The sequence below is a fragment of the Enhydra lutris genome, unplaced genomic scaffold (assembly GCF_002288905.1).
Source record: "Enhydra lutris kenyoni isolate GAN:26980312 unplaced genomic scaffold, ASM228890v2 scaffoldscaffold12, whole genome shotgun sequence".
NCBI lineage: Eukaryota > Metazoa > Chordata > Mammalia > Carnivora > Mustelidae > Enhydra > Enhydra lutris.
Genome location: NW_019154096.1, coordinates 71,825,745 through 71,839,864, shown reverse-complemented (window position 1 = coordinate 71,839,864; position 14,120 = coordinate 71,825,745). Strand labels below are relative to the sequence as shown.

The window sequence follows — 14,120 nt, the reverse complement described above, 5'->3', positions numbered from 1 at the left end:
GCCTTCGGCTCAGGTCGTGATCCCAGCGTCCTGGGATCGAGTCCCACATCGAGCTCCTTGCTCAGCGGGGAGCCTGCTTCTCCCTCTGCCTCTGCCTGCCACTCTATCTGCTTGTGCTCACTCTCGCTCTCTCTCTCTCTCTCTGACAAATAAATAAATAAAATCTTTAAAAAAAAATAAAATCAATTAAATCTAGCAGGGCTGCAGCCTCCCTGGCATTTCAGCTCAAGAAGACAGGTGTAACTTACCAACTTTAGTGACCAGGGGGTCATTGATCTTCAAGGAAATGATCATCTTCTTTATGGGGGGTCTTTCCTTGACATTCCCACGCAAGTGGGCTGGTAAAGGAAACAGAATGGGGACGTCAGGACCCGACAGTTGCGGTGAATTGTGTAGGATACAGCGTGAGGTCCCCTGGCCCTTTGCACAACCTTGATCTTGGCATTCCCCACACCACATGTTGTTTCTGCTTGCTTGTTTAGGGGATGCTTTTTTGAAATGATTCTTTATTTAGAAACAGCTGAAGACTCCCAAGGAGTGGCAAAGCCAGTTTGGAGCTCTCGTGCCCCCTTGGCCGCCTTCGCTGCTCATCTTACTGAGCCACCGCGGCGACCAGGGCTGGGAAACGGATGCTGTCAGTGCAGGAGATATTTTTTACTGCCCCTGCCCCTCTCCCTCTCTCTCTCCCCTCTCTTCCCTCTCTCTCTTCAGGCCATGAGCAGTTGGAGGGCAAGAGCTGGGCCTTGTTACCTCTGTGCCCCTGGCCCTCAGCCCAGACCTGGCAGGAGATGGGACGACAGAGACCACCTGCTAAAGGGTGAGCATGGGACAGACCTAACCGCCTAGTAGCTGTCAGAACTTTGCCCCACAGACGTCCAAGGACCCCCGTCATTAAGGGCTCCCAGGAGGCAGGGAAGGGGCTGCCTGGTTCACCACCCACCTCCCCCAACCACTCACACTTATTCTAAAATGTGAGTTACAACACCCACGGCTCTCATGTCTCCAGGGACATCCCAAGCCTTTGGCACAAAGCCAAAGGCCTCTAATGGACCCAAGACCATTAGTCTCTGGCTCACTGGACCCCAAAACTGCCTTCTTGTTGTTCCATAGAAGAGCCACAGGGCTCCATCCCTCCCCCATCAGAGACCCACCTGACTCCATATGGAAGGTAGCACCCCACCCCTTCCTCCCCCCTAAGTGGCTATACTTTCCCTCCCAGACCCACCGTTACCTTCTGCCACGTCATGTCTTTGTTAGGCGGGCACACTGGATGGCTTCCTCGCCACTCCCTCCCCAGGCCCCAACACAGTCTTGCACACTCTGGTCCTCAGTAAACGTCACCCAAATTACCCGAATGAGGGGACTCTATCAGAACCCCAAGCCTCCCGAGCTCAAGGTTCTGGGTAATGAAAAATGACACGAAGCAGGATCCAAGAAAGGATGTCACACGGCGAACCACAAAGACCACAGAGCAAAGGGGGAGAACAAACATCCATTCCGTCGGGAAAGCAGGGCTGTTGAGTCTCCCCTCACCGTGCTCACGGCACCTGGCTCTGTCCACGCTGCCATTCAGCAAATATTTACTGAGCATCTGCTGAATGTCAGGCCCTGTTCTCCGCTCTGACTCCTTGTCCTCCAGGATTTCAGGACCACCTCCCGCCCGCAAGGGGCACTCTGTCGCTCACCCGCCCTGGGGCACAGACAAGGCCGTCCAGAGGTGGCAGCTGGTATCATGCTGCTCCTCACGCTTTGTCATTGTTTTGGGTTGCCTTGTCCATCCCCCAGCCCCCGACACCGAGTTCCTAGCACAACGCCTAGGCTAAGTTAAGCGCTCACCATTTGTTGAGGGAAGAAAGGAAAAATATCTGCTAGGTCAGAGTCAGTGGAAGTCAGAATTTCAGCACAGCCTGTTTTACCAAAAACCTCAAAATCGAACAGGAAAGTAATAATTCAGTCATGTGCTTCGGAAGTACTCTGAAACCAAGTGGTTCCTTTTTAGTAAAAGAGTACCATTTCCTTTTGGGGGTTCCTCCTAGAGAATAAAGGGGCCCTGGGGGGCGCCTGGGGGGCTCAGTGAGTTAAGCCTCTGCCTTCGGCTCAGGTCATGATCCCAGGTCCTGGGATCGAGCCCCACATCAGGCTCTCTGCTCAGCGGGGAGCCTGCTTCCCCTCTCTCTGCCTGCCTCTCTGCCTACTTGTGATCTCTGTCGGTCAAATAAATAAAATTTAAAAAAGAAAAAAAAAGAATAAAGGGGTCCCGTCAAAGCACAGCTCATCCCGGGCTCTCGGTGGCAGGAACACGACCAGCTGGGACAGCCGTGTGTGGCCGGGGCAGGGAGGCTGGCACGGGGCTGCCTCTGCACGGTGTCCACCGCTCCAAGATGGCAGTGCACAAGGCAGTAGCTGTGAGACCATCTAAACTGTCACCGTGAGGCACGTCCTGCTTTCGCAGGAGCACAAAGCCTGGTGGCCGTGTCCACTGAACAACACGGGCACACAGTTCCCAGGACAAGGCGCAGACCCTGAGCGTTCTGACAGTGTGGGCAGCAGGGGTCCTCATCTCTGCACCTATGCGGTTGCCCCCCAGGCAGGCCCAGCCTCCAGCAGGGGGCTTGGAGCCGACTGGCTGTGTTAGCAGGGCCCAGTCTTTTCAGTGAGACCCTTCTAGAATGACAAAGACCAAATCATTAACAGTAACTCCATCTTCTCTTTCCAAATTCTCTTGCTTTTCAATGCATTCATGTCTGGATCTCCATGGCCTTTCCTTGGGGGCCTGGAGAGTGTTCTGACCTGGGCACAGGGATGAGCCTGGTCCCACCCTCAAAGACACTGGGACAAACGCTTAGAAAGAGCAAAGGAGATTGTCCAGTGAGTGTGAAGGTTGTCCCAGTGCTGGGGGAAAGCCGCAGCCTGCTCTCACTCCCAGCTCAGCAGGGAAGGGCTGAGTCAGAAGCCTTGTGGCCGGACTGATTCCGGCTGGCAGCCGGGCCCTCTCTCCAGGCTCAGGGTGGGGCAGCAGCTGGGGGGCTGGCCAGCCTGTCTGGCTCTGGAATAACAGAGCTTTGCTGCCACATCCTGGAAATGTAGCCTTATCCTGACTGGCCCGCTGGTTGGCTTTGGAAACCTTGAACTTTCCATAGTACCTGTTTAGAGCCGTCCTGAAATGATGCCCATCTGTTACCCAAAGAAGGCTGTGTGTCCGGAGAAGAACTTAGGGGACAAAGAGGGGAGCCTGGGGGTTACTAGAGTTGAAAAAGGAGAAAACGAAAGAAAGAAGTGGCCCAAATACTTTACGTAATGACGCAAAGGTAAGAAAAGAGAAACCAAAGGAAACATAACCTTGACATTCACATGAAACCTCTAACCAGCATCCTGGGCCAGATGTCAGAACTATGCCCTCCTTCCGGAGAGCCATTCAGAAGACTCAACACAACTGTTTGCTCCTCTCGAAGAAGTAGGTAGAGTCTCCATCTCCGCTGGCTAGGCAGGATTGGGTTGTTATGAGAAAAATAAATGACATCTCCTGAGCACCTAATACGAGCCAGGCATTGTTCTAGAACCTCTCAGCTCTACCGTCTCCAGGCGTCAATGCAGCATAGTGAGAACGATCATTCCCATGTTATAGCTGCAGACCAAGGTTAAATCTGTGATGAGGTCACACCATGGGCTTTGCTCGTATCTGCCAGAGTGACCTTGGTCCCCAAAGAGATGACCAAACGCCAAGCTGGGGACCCTCAAACCAGAGGGCATTTGGAGCTCTATGGAGGGCACCTCTAAGAAAATACCTCGCAGAAGCCTCTCCAGTTCCTTTGTGGGGCTTGTGGTGCCCTGGGCCAGTGCCATCAGGAAGAGCTTGGCCAAGGTCTCAGACTGGAAAAGCTGGGGCTGGTGGAGTTCCCATTTGGAGCCCAGACATGTGAGAATCACGTCTACGGAGAGAACGCGGTGATGAGTTAGCGGTTTCATGGTGCCCCTTCCAAGAGACCTGTCAACTCCCACCCGCCATCTCGTCGCAGTCACAGAGCAGATGGGCAGGTGGCTTTGCTGGGCTGCTCCAGGAACAAAGCAATGAAGACCGCATGGGCCTCAGGTCACTCACTGGCCCCCAGCAGATCCAGTGAGCGGCCTCACAAGGTAACATAGATGGAGAAAAGTATCCAAGAGCAGCTGATGCATACAGCATAGCTGTAGGACTTCGGAGGCACATGGGCTGCCCTCCGGCTGGGGAACTGGAACGGCTTCACGAGGAAGGGACACTGGCTGGGACACGTTTGGGGACCTCACCATGCCCTCCCGTTATAGTGTTTCTCACCCTTGGCACTCTGTATTTGGGGCCACGTACTTCTTTGTCAGGGGTGGTTCTGTGCCTTGTAGGTTACTTAGCCACATCCCTGGCCTCTACCCACAGGATGCTAGGAACACCCTCCCCACTAAGTCGTGACGATCCCGAATGTCTCTAGGCATCGCCAAATCTCCCCTGGGAAGGGATCTCGCTACCCAGTCCCCTGTTGAAGCTACTGGCCACTGGTGCTTAATTATCAGCCACCTGAAAAGTGACAGTCAAGTGCAGCTCCAAGGCCCATCCCCAGGAGGCAGAGACCTTGTGAGCCTCACTTTTCTCGAGGGAATGGGGAGCCCCAGAAAACCCAGCTCACAGGTGTGAAACAGGATTACAGAGTAAAGGAACCTTTTTGCAAACTGGAAGGGGCTTTATGCACAGGGCTTTATCTCGTCCTTGGATAGCGTAGGTGATTAAAGAGAGAGCCTTTGACAGGAGGCCAGATGGAGGATCCAAGGATAGATGGTCAGGTGAGGCGGGAGGGGCCGTGGGCAGGATACCTCTGCAGGCTGAACTCTTGTCAGCGCAGAGCTGGGGGAAGAGGGTGGTGCTCACCCATCCCCCCCCAAACCCTTAACCTCAGTGTTGGATAAGACTTTGAGAGCCCCATCGACTTGTTAATGGCCTTGCCATTACTTTGCCTGAGTGAGCTCAGGCATCTCCTGTCATTAACACTGTGATTCACTAACCCTATGATACTGTTTCAGGCTGGGTTCAGAATGCGGGCTTGCATCTCAAATCTCGGGTCACCTCTGGTCATGCTGGGCTAGAAAGTATCCCACCCGTTAGGGTGCTTTTAGGCAGGAGCAGCATGGAGAAAGCGTGTCTCCTCCCCGGACACCCACAGCTGCCTTTACAGGGGCACATGCATGGGAGACGTCACTCCCAATCCCAGAAGTCTTTTCCCTAAGCCAGGAGATGTTCTCAGACTACTTCTCAGGGCCTCCAGTCAACCAGAACCCACAGGCAAGGAAATCAATTAGCCTCCTCTGGAGAAGAAGGCTGGCTCTGACCTCAGGCAGCTTATCTTTAAAAAAAAAAAACTCCTTTAAGGGGCGCCTGGGTGGCTCAGTCAGTTGAGCGGCTGACTCTTGATTTTGGCTCAGGTCATAATCTCAGGGTCAAAAGATCAAGTTCCACATCCTCTGCCCTCAGCAGGGAGTTTGAGGATTCTCTCCTCCTACCCCTTTACTCTCCCTCTCTAGAATAAATAAACAAATCTTAAACAACAACAACAACAACAACAACAAAACCTCTTTACGGAGCAGAACTGTCCAGGCCTGGTGAGGTTCAGTGAGCCTTTGCCTAGCAGAACAGACCTAGCCTGGTTCCTCATTCTCAATCAGGAAAGTCCTCTTGGGCAAGTGCGGAGGTGATGTCCAGCTCATGACTGGTTAGAGCGAAAAGGGATAGAGAAGAGCTGCCCATACTTGATGGGGCTTCTGTTTAGTCTTCATTCCAAATGCTATTTATTTACATCAGCATGTTTGCCTTCCCTGGGGCCATTAGCATATGAAAATGTGTTTGCCAAGCCTGGTTCCATTCATCATCCCATGGTGTGTCTGACAAATATTTACAGTGCCTGTTTGTAGTTACACGGTGTGCAGTGGACAGAAACTGGGACTTACAGACCAGTGACCTGGCCTAGCGTCTGGTTTCCTTCTCTCGAAACCACAGCTGGCCCTGGGTGCAGTGGCATTTGATCGAATCCACCGGTGACAAGCACTCACCTGCCTCCCCACTTGGGATAGTCTTGTTCTTCAAGTTCCCCGAGAAAATTTTCTGAATTTGTGAAATGCATAACCTCGAGGGAAAATAGAAACAGAAAATTCAGGAGTTAACACTGACCTTCTTCGCCAACTGCCACACACATCATTCCAGTGGAAGTGTCCCTATGGCATCCATTCATCTAGCTTAGGTCTAGTCTTAGGTCACCATTTGTCTGCTGGTTTGATTATCTGTAAGCTTTGTGGCTGGCTCGAACACCCATTCCCATTTTCAGTTTGCCGATAGGCTTTCCCGAGAAGGTAGTCGGAATTATATCCAGTTGCCTAAATGACTCCACTCTCGGTGAGTGTCTAAAACAATGTCTAGCATAGAGTAAATATTTCATAAACACCTGCTAGAGAAAGCAAGAGAGGGTTCTGGGCACTTCTGGGAAGTGACTCACCGACACTTCTGTTTAGGGGACATGCACGCCGCAGTCTCGAAGTGTCCAGAAACTAAACTCAGATTTTATGCCAAACCACCCTGCTCTTTCTCCAGCAAATGCTCTTTCACCAGTCTCCAGTTGCCCAGGCCAGCAGGCTGACGGTTGTTACATCGGATCACTCGCCTAGATCTGACAAATAGCAGATGTCCCTGCCCTCTTCCTGCTGTAAGCCACATCCAAGCCATTATTATCTCCCTGAAATCGTGGCCAGTCTCCCGTCTCCAGGAAGCTCCCCTCGGATACACAGTTGATGCCGCAGCTTGAGAACCATGTGCAACGCACATCTGCTCTCACCTCTCTCCTGCTGAGAATCCTTCCGTGTCTTCCTGGGGCTCTTGGGGGAAGCTCACACTCCTCAGCGTGGCTCGACCCTCTACGATCCCTGCTCCAGCCCTTCTCAACAGACTGAAGCCACTATCTCTCACTGTCATTCTCTTGGACCCACAGCACCCACTGCCCTGAGTGCTGTCCTCCTGACCTCGTCACTTGATGAGCTCCTACTCACCCTCCTAGATGAGCTCAGCTGTGGCTTTCTCTGGGGAGACCAAGCGAGTGGTCCTTCCACTGACCGCCCTGGAACTCCCCCATCAGAGCTCCTTCTATTGTGTCTTGTGGTCACCTGTTTGCTCATGTGTCCTCCACTCAAGGCTCTGCATTCCACAAAGACAGATCTGGCATTTATTCGTTGCTGGAACCCCAGCATGGGCACTATGCAAGTGCTCAGTAAGTATCTATTCAATGATTGAACGATGACAAAGGTAAGATACCTTCTCATGAACACTGCCTTCGCCCCGTCGAGCAAGGACATGAAACACAGTTTGAGTCACATAGTCCCAGCTTGAAGACAGTCCATCCCAAGAAAGCCAGCTGGCCAAAGGACACTGGATGACCACATCTGGTCTGTGTCACTTTTACCATGCTGTTTTCCAAGGGTTCCAAGAACCCTCGTGGCCAGGGTACATAGAGGGGGGCCTGGGTGGGGGAAACCACGTCCAGAATAACATTGACCACAATCTGCCCTTTCCAAGTGGAGAGGGTAGCTACTAGTGACTCAGCCCCAGAAAGGCAGTGAGAGCTTGAGGTATTTATTCAACAGGAGTAGTGGACCTGACCCAAGCTAGCCTCAATCCTTCTGGTGGCTTGGGTCACACGTCTAGTAAGAGTTGGTCAAGGTCAGGGGTTCAGACTGTGATCTCAAAATGGAGCAATGGACTTTGGAAACTATGGGCAATGCCCATGAGCTCAACTACCCTCACAAACATCAGTGTCACCGGCTGAGCCAGACAACAGAAGTAACCTCATTGCCTTCTCCTGGTGTCATGGGTCCTCGCCAAGATATACCATCTATCATGTGGGCTCTGCAGATTCCAAGGACTAGGTTTATTTTAGGACCATTGGAAAAGCTAATGGACTAAATGGCATCTGAGAGCTGTCCTCTTCATTCTTTGGGACTAGACAGCCTGGGATAAAGTAGCACATGGGAAAACTGGGAGCATGCTATTAGGTTGGGGACTTGGTCTCCCCAGTCATGACCCATGATGGAGAAACAAGAGGGGGAGGGAGAAATTCTCTATGTGTCTCATGGATGGAAGGACTTCCTGCAGCAAACTGTCCAAAGGGCTTTTGGCTTAATACTGGCAAGTCCAATTTGATGTCCTGTCCTTGACTTTGAGTTTGGCCATGTGGCTTGCCTTGATCTTAGCAGATGTGATGTGGCTGGAAGTTTGGAAAGCACTTGCGCCCCTGGGCTTGCCTTTGTCCTCTGCCATTATCGGCATGAGAGCACGCCCAGCGAGTCGACCATCTCAGGAGGAGGACGAGAAGAGCCTGGGTGAGCTGACCACCAGACCCATGAGCGATCAGCCTTCCCAGAGTACGTCCTTGCCCCAGCCGGCCTCTGGACCCACGGCTTCCTAGCATCACCAAGGAGAGAGGCACACTGTGCCACCTGTGTGTGTAGGCCAGGTGCCTTGCTTTGGGGGAAGGTGGTAAAAGGCAGAGTGAAAAATGGGGCTGTTGGCTGACAAGAGCACAGGGCCGGCACACCCCAAAATGAAATCACCAGGACCATTAACTAAAACTTGCTCAGGCGAATAAAATCTCCATTTACACATCATCTAATTTTCGCTAGACACGGCACTAAGCATTTGCAAGGTACCGACTGCTTTAATCCTCAAGATAATGCTTCCAGAAAGATGCTCTTATCGCCATTTCACAGGTGAGGAAACTGAGGCTCAGAGAGGTTACTCCACTGGCTAAAGGTTACAGAGTTAGTAAATGGAGGAGAAGGAACTCTAACCCGTCTGACACGTTACTTTTTTTTTTTTTTTTTAAAGATTTTATTTATTTATTTGACAGACAGAGATCACAAGTAGGCAGAGAGGCAGGCAGAGAGACAGAGGGGGAAGCAGGCTCCCCGCTGAGCAGAGAGCCAGATGCGGGGCTCGATCTCAGGACCCTGAGATCATGACCTGAGCCGAAGGCAGAGGCTTCAACCCACTGAGCCACCCAGGCGCCCCTGACACGTTACTTTTAATAGTCCTGATACCCAGCACAACTGCCACCACCCTCTGGCTTCTGTGCCTCGCCTCTCAGGCCACCCCCAACCCCCCAGCTTAGCTCAGCAATTGCACAGACCGAGTCCCGGAGACGTCTGCTCCTCCTGCCCAGCCACACTCATCAGCTTTCCAGATCAGTTTGCTTACCCTCCTGCCAATGAGGAACACCATGCATTTTAACCCTAAGACTTCTTCAAGGCCCTAACCAGACAAAAAATAAAATAAATATACAATAGAAAATAAATTCAAGATAGTTTAAGGCTAATGCCCCAAATGGCAACTTACAGCACTCACCTTTTCTAATCTGGGGTCATCCGAGAATTAAGGCACCAACCACAGATGGATTTAATTTACCCAAGTGTGTGGAGGAGAGTCGCCGGGGAGGGGGGTGGGGATTGGAGCAGGGCTGGCCTGGGGCTACCGGCTCAGCCAACAGGGAGCGAGCAGTTCCTCTGTGCCCCGTGCTTTCTGGGGTACAGGCCGTGTGCTCACGAGCCGGGTATGACCAGCCCAGGGGGGAAACGGCACCAAGTAAAGTTCAAAGCACCAGGGAAGTGACTTCTTCCTTCTGCAGTGGGGTCCGGCTCCATGTCCCAGGAGAGACCAGAAAGCACTTGTCACAGGGAGGAGGAATGCTAAGCCTGCGGTTAGAATGCCTTGGGAAGGAGGGAGGAGCCAGCTTGTCACACATGGGGTGTCACAGACATCTCAGACATCCTCAGGGGAAGTGGTGACCCTGAAGCCTGGTACCAACAGCAGCCCAGATGAGCCCATCTGCCCAGGTAGAGCGGCCCAACCACAGGGTCCTTCCCAGAAATGCTTGTCTGTCCCGTGCCCCCACCGGGGCAGTCCCGGCTGCCATGGCCTTTGATCACCCTACCTGTCTGGGTTCTTCAAAACTTCTTCAAAGTCCACGTTCAAAGCCTTGCACATCTGGGAAAGTCCTAGCAGGTCCCCGAAGAAAGCCTCTCTGGGAAAACGCCACCGATTGGTCGAGCCAACCATCCGGCGTTCCAGCCGAGCTTTGTGCTGCTTGGGAGGCAAAGGAAGGCAGAAAGTCCTTTCTGAACCTCTCCCAAAGGCCAGGTTTTCCAACGTGTACATCAGGAAGAAAATCAAGACACATTTGAAAACACTGGCTGATTTTCAGACATGGCCAGGGGTTCTCAGGAGCCATCCTCTCAAGGCCAATATTGTACTCAGTAGACAGAGGGGTTCAAGGAACATAGTAATTAGGATCTAGAACAGAAGGTTCCAGAGACAACAGGTCAGGAGGCAAGATTGTGTCTTTGCGGGCGGTGCTCAGGAGCCCACAGGGTTGGCGGGGACAGGATGATATTTCAAGAGACTCTTCCTTACGTGTTTATCCTCACTGGGGATTCGGAGAGACACCAAACTGAGAGATCCTAGGTGGGGACTGTTTTTCTCTCTTCTTGTCGTAAAAGACACAAAACGTAACATTCACCGTTTTATCCATTTCATCGCATACCACGGAGTGGCATCTGGTACATTTACAAGTTGCACAGCGATCACCACCATCCAGTTGGGGGCATTTGCGTTCCCCCAAAAGGAAACCTTATACCCATCAGGCCCTCACTCCTAACCCCTTCCCCCAGCTCCTGGCAACCAGCCGTCGCTTCCCGCTTCTATGCATTCGCTCTGCTGGACATTTATATAAATGGAATCAGACATGGGGGCTTTTAGCCTTGGCTCCTTTCCCTTGGTACCATGTTTTCCATGTTCGTCCCTGTGGGAGCAGGTATCAGAACCTCATTCCCTGTAAGGGCTGAATAATATTCCAGGGTGTGGAGAGACCACATTTTGTCTGTCCATCCATCATCTCATGGACAACTGTGTCCTTTCCACCTCTTGGTGATTGTGAGAAATCCTGCTGTGAACGTTTGTGTACAAGTTGTTTGAACACTCGTTTTCAATTCTTTGGGGTCTATACCCAGGAGTGGACAGCTGGGCCACTGGGCAGGGACTTTGACTTATATGTTTCCTTGAGGTCCTCAGGCTCAGCAGCCTCCTTAAGGGAACAGTAGAAGGTTCAGCGTGGCTGGGAGCCTCAGACTTGGTGGCTCGAGGAAAGCTAGCTGGGGAAGGTGTACCAGGAGGGACCCAGAGATATGGGTGTGGTTGTCCCTAAGCCAAGCCAGTCCCTGGCAGGGTGATAGGGAGACCAGGGGCCAGGGAATGGAGAATTTAAGGTCAAATCTTGTTATCGCCACTAAAGGGTTGTATGGCCTTGGGCAAGTCATTTAACCTTTTGAGGCTTTCGGTCCTCATCTGATGATGGCCCTGGCCATGATGTTAAAATGACAAGAGGAAGTCTGGGAACTAGGTTTCAGTATCTGGAATATGACGGGCGATCGAACAGTGTGGAATGTGAATCTGATGCAGTCCTGTGGGTGTTGGGCTCTGACAGGAGGGTCAGCCAATAGAGCTGGGAGTCAGGAGTTGTACACAACCCGTCCCCTCGTGTACACGCGGTGACAGAGCTATAAGCAGATGCTTCCAAGGCTCGCATGAGCCCACGCTACTCACCGGATGCAGCATTTTCATGAACGGTCGTGGTGAGGACACCCAGGGGAGGGCAGAAGAAACACCTGGAAGACAAAAGAGGTAAGGTTGACATTTTCAAAAACTCTCCAGAGGGGCTCTTCAAACAGGGGATTGGCCTGAAGAGCCTGTATTTTGCCACAAAACAAGTAATAGGAGCAAACTTCCAGGGTGGGTTATTTGTCAAATCGAGAGACTCTCTGACTTTTTTTTTTTTTTTTAAAGATTTATTTGACAGAGAGAGAGAGAGATCACAGGTAGGCAGAGAGGCAGGCACAGAGAGAGGGGGAAGCAGGCTCCCCACCGAGCAGAGAGCCCGATGTGGGGCTCGATCCCAGGACCCTGAGATCGTGACCTGAGCTGAAGGCAGAGGCTTAACCCACTGAACCACCCAGGCGCCCCGACTCTCTGACTTTTTAAAGCCCACCGGGAGACTGACCGTTCTCTGCTCTTGCGCCGGAAATGTGGCTCGGGAAAAGCCAAATGGGAGATGAGCCACCACGCTTCGCCCCTTTGCCAGGGGGTGGGAACTGAGGTCTCTAAGTGGGCTGCTCAGATCATCTGCTACTCTCGCGGGTCCCTCGGCTTCCAGGCCCCCTACCCCCAGCCTGGAGCCCCCGCAGCCCCTCCCTGCCTAGTCCAGGAAGCACAGGGCCCTGGGGATGCCCTGGGATGGCCTCCGTCTCTAACAGGGATGAACAGCCCCGGCCATACTCACGGCTCCAAAGCCCCCTCGCACCCCCTGGGGGTGTGGGGGTGGGTGTTCACAAGAGAAGCGGGTCGAACAGAGGCAGTCCCGTGGCCTTGGTCTCGGAGTGACAGGATCACTGCGGGCCGCTCGCCTTCTCTCTCTGAATCCTGGGAGCGCTCATGACATGCGGGGCTCGCCCTGTTCTTCTTAGAGGCCAAGGTGCTTTGGCAGGAGAGTTTGCCCTTGGTTTCCTGATTGTGGGCACCATGGCAACCGCAGGAAAGGTTCTGAGCACTTCCTGTTCCAGGCCCGTCTCAGCAGGGCTGGGGGCTGCGGGCAGGGTGGCGTCTCGCAGGCCACGCCTGCCCTCTTGCCCCAACGGTGCCGTGTTTCCTCCCAGCACCTGAGGTTACCTGGAGCATCTGCCCGAAGGGCCTCAGGGAGTGTCCAGCCCCAAGTCCGCAGGCCTCCTCTGTCACGTGAGAGGATGGTTCCGGAAGGTTCTCAGATCCGTGCCAGGTTGGGCATTCTGGGGTGCTTTATTTCTGGCTTGGGCATTCAGAAATGTTTGGACAAAAATATTTAAATAAGAATTAGAGAGTTTTACATTATTAAAACTATGCCTGATGATTTATTTTGTGGAGAGATGATTTTTAGTCCACTCTCTCCAGGAACGAAGATCTGCCTAAAAGTCAAGAGTTTTCATGCCGGGGGCCAGGGTGGAAATTTCCAGGGGCTCAGTAACCTGGTCTGCAAAGCCCAGGCCCCAGACTAACTCGGAGGTGGAGAGGTGGAGACACATCCACCATGCCTGGAAATCTTGGTCCATCAAAGTCTCAGACCCCCAGCCCCGGGCTCCCCGAAATCCCAGCCACAGCAAGAACCACCAGGAGTCAGTGCAGCTCGTGCGACCTGGGACTGGCTTCCCCCAGGCTCCTCATGTGCAGCCTTTCCCGAGTCGTATAAACTATGAAGGGAAACAGGAAGGTAAGTGCTTTGCCTACTTGCAACTGAGTCCCAGAAACCATAACACCCTCCACAGACAGGAGGCTTCTCTAAATGTCCCTCACTCCTCACCCTCCAATCTGTGCTTCTACCTTTCTTGACACCCACACTCTGCTGGGAGGAGTTTCTGTGGGGTGCTCTATGGTGGCCTGCCCATCCCGGCTTCCCCACGGGACCCAACAACCAACCTCAGCCCTTAGGAAACGCTCAACAGACGTCTCTTGACTTGGATCGTTGGATGTACCCGTCCCTACCCACCTCGCTGCCTTTGCACATAGATGACCACGGTGTGTGTGTGTGTGTGTGTGTGTGTGTGTGTGTGTGTGCATACTCACGTGTTCATGTATGCATGTGTCTGTTTCTTGTGGGTCACAATCCCATCTCAACAGGTGGACAGATTCCTGCTTTGCTGCTCCCTTCCCTCCACTCCGAACTTTTCTCAGCTACCTGTCCCTGGAACGTAGGCCCCCATGGAAGGTTTCAGGGAAAGAATTTGAAATACCTTGTCATGGACCATGTTGTCCATCGCAGGCAAGCCCAGGAACACACTCCCGGCACCACCGCTGGGGCTCCGCTGAGAGCTGGGCCTTGCGCGCCCTCTAGTGGCCACTCGAGGGAAGCATCCAAGGATGCCATGCTCCCCATTCCTAAGCAGGACCTTGGCCTTGGCTGTGTCTATCTCTCCCTATAGGGTCTGACCTCAGGGATTCCAGGCCTTCAGCTCATCCCCAAAGCCCTCTGCACATACATCCC

At 52.9% G+C, this 14,120-nt stretch overlaps 1 protein-coding gene across 2 annotated transcripts in view; it reads right to left on the bottom strand.

Moving 5' to 3' along the window:
* Nucleotides 1-11,674, bottom strand: part of LOC111145277 (BTB domain containing 16) — a 42,338-nt gene extending 30,664 nt beyond the window's left edge. The window contains exons 1-5 of one of the 2 annotated variants that reach the window (XM_022500107.1): nt 11,657-11,674; nt 9,990-10,141; nt 6,070-6,143; nt 3,786-3,929; nt 249-338 (exon numbers count right to left, since the gene is read on the bottom strand). In XM_022500107.1, coding sequence (XP_022355815.1) covers nt 249-338; nt 3,786-3,929; nt 6,070-6,143; nt 9,990-10,141; nt 11,657-11,674 — 478 coding nt within the window. The remainder of the gene's footprint in view (nt 1-248; nt 339-3,785; nt 3,930-6,069; nt 6,144-9,989; nt 10,142-11,656) is intronic. The other variant, XM_022500108.1, reaches the window with a different exon arrangement.
* Between the last annotated feature and the right edge of the window lie 2,446 nt (nt 11,675-14,120).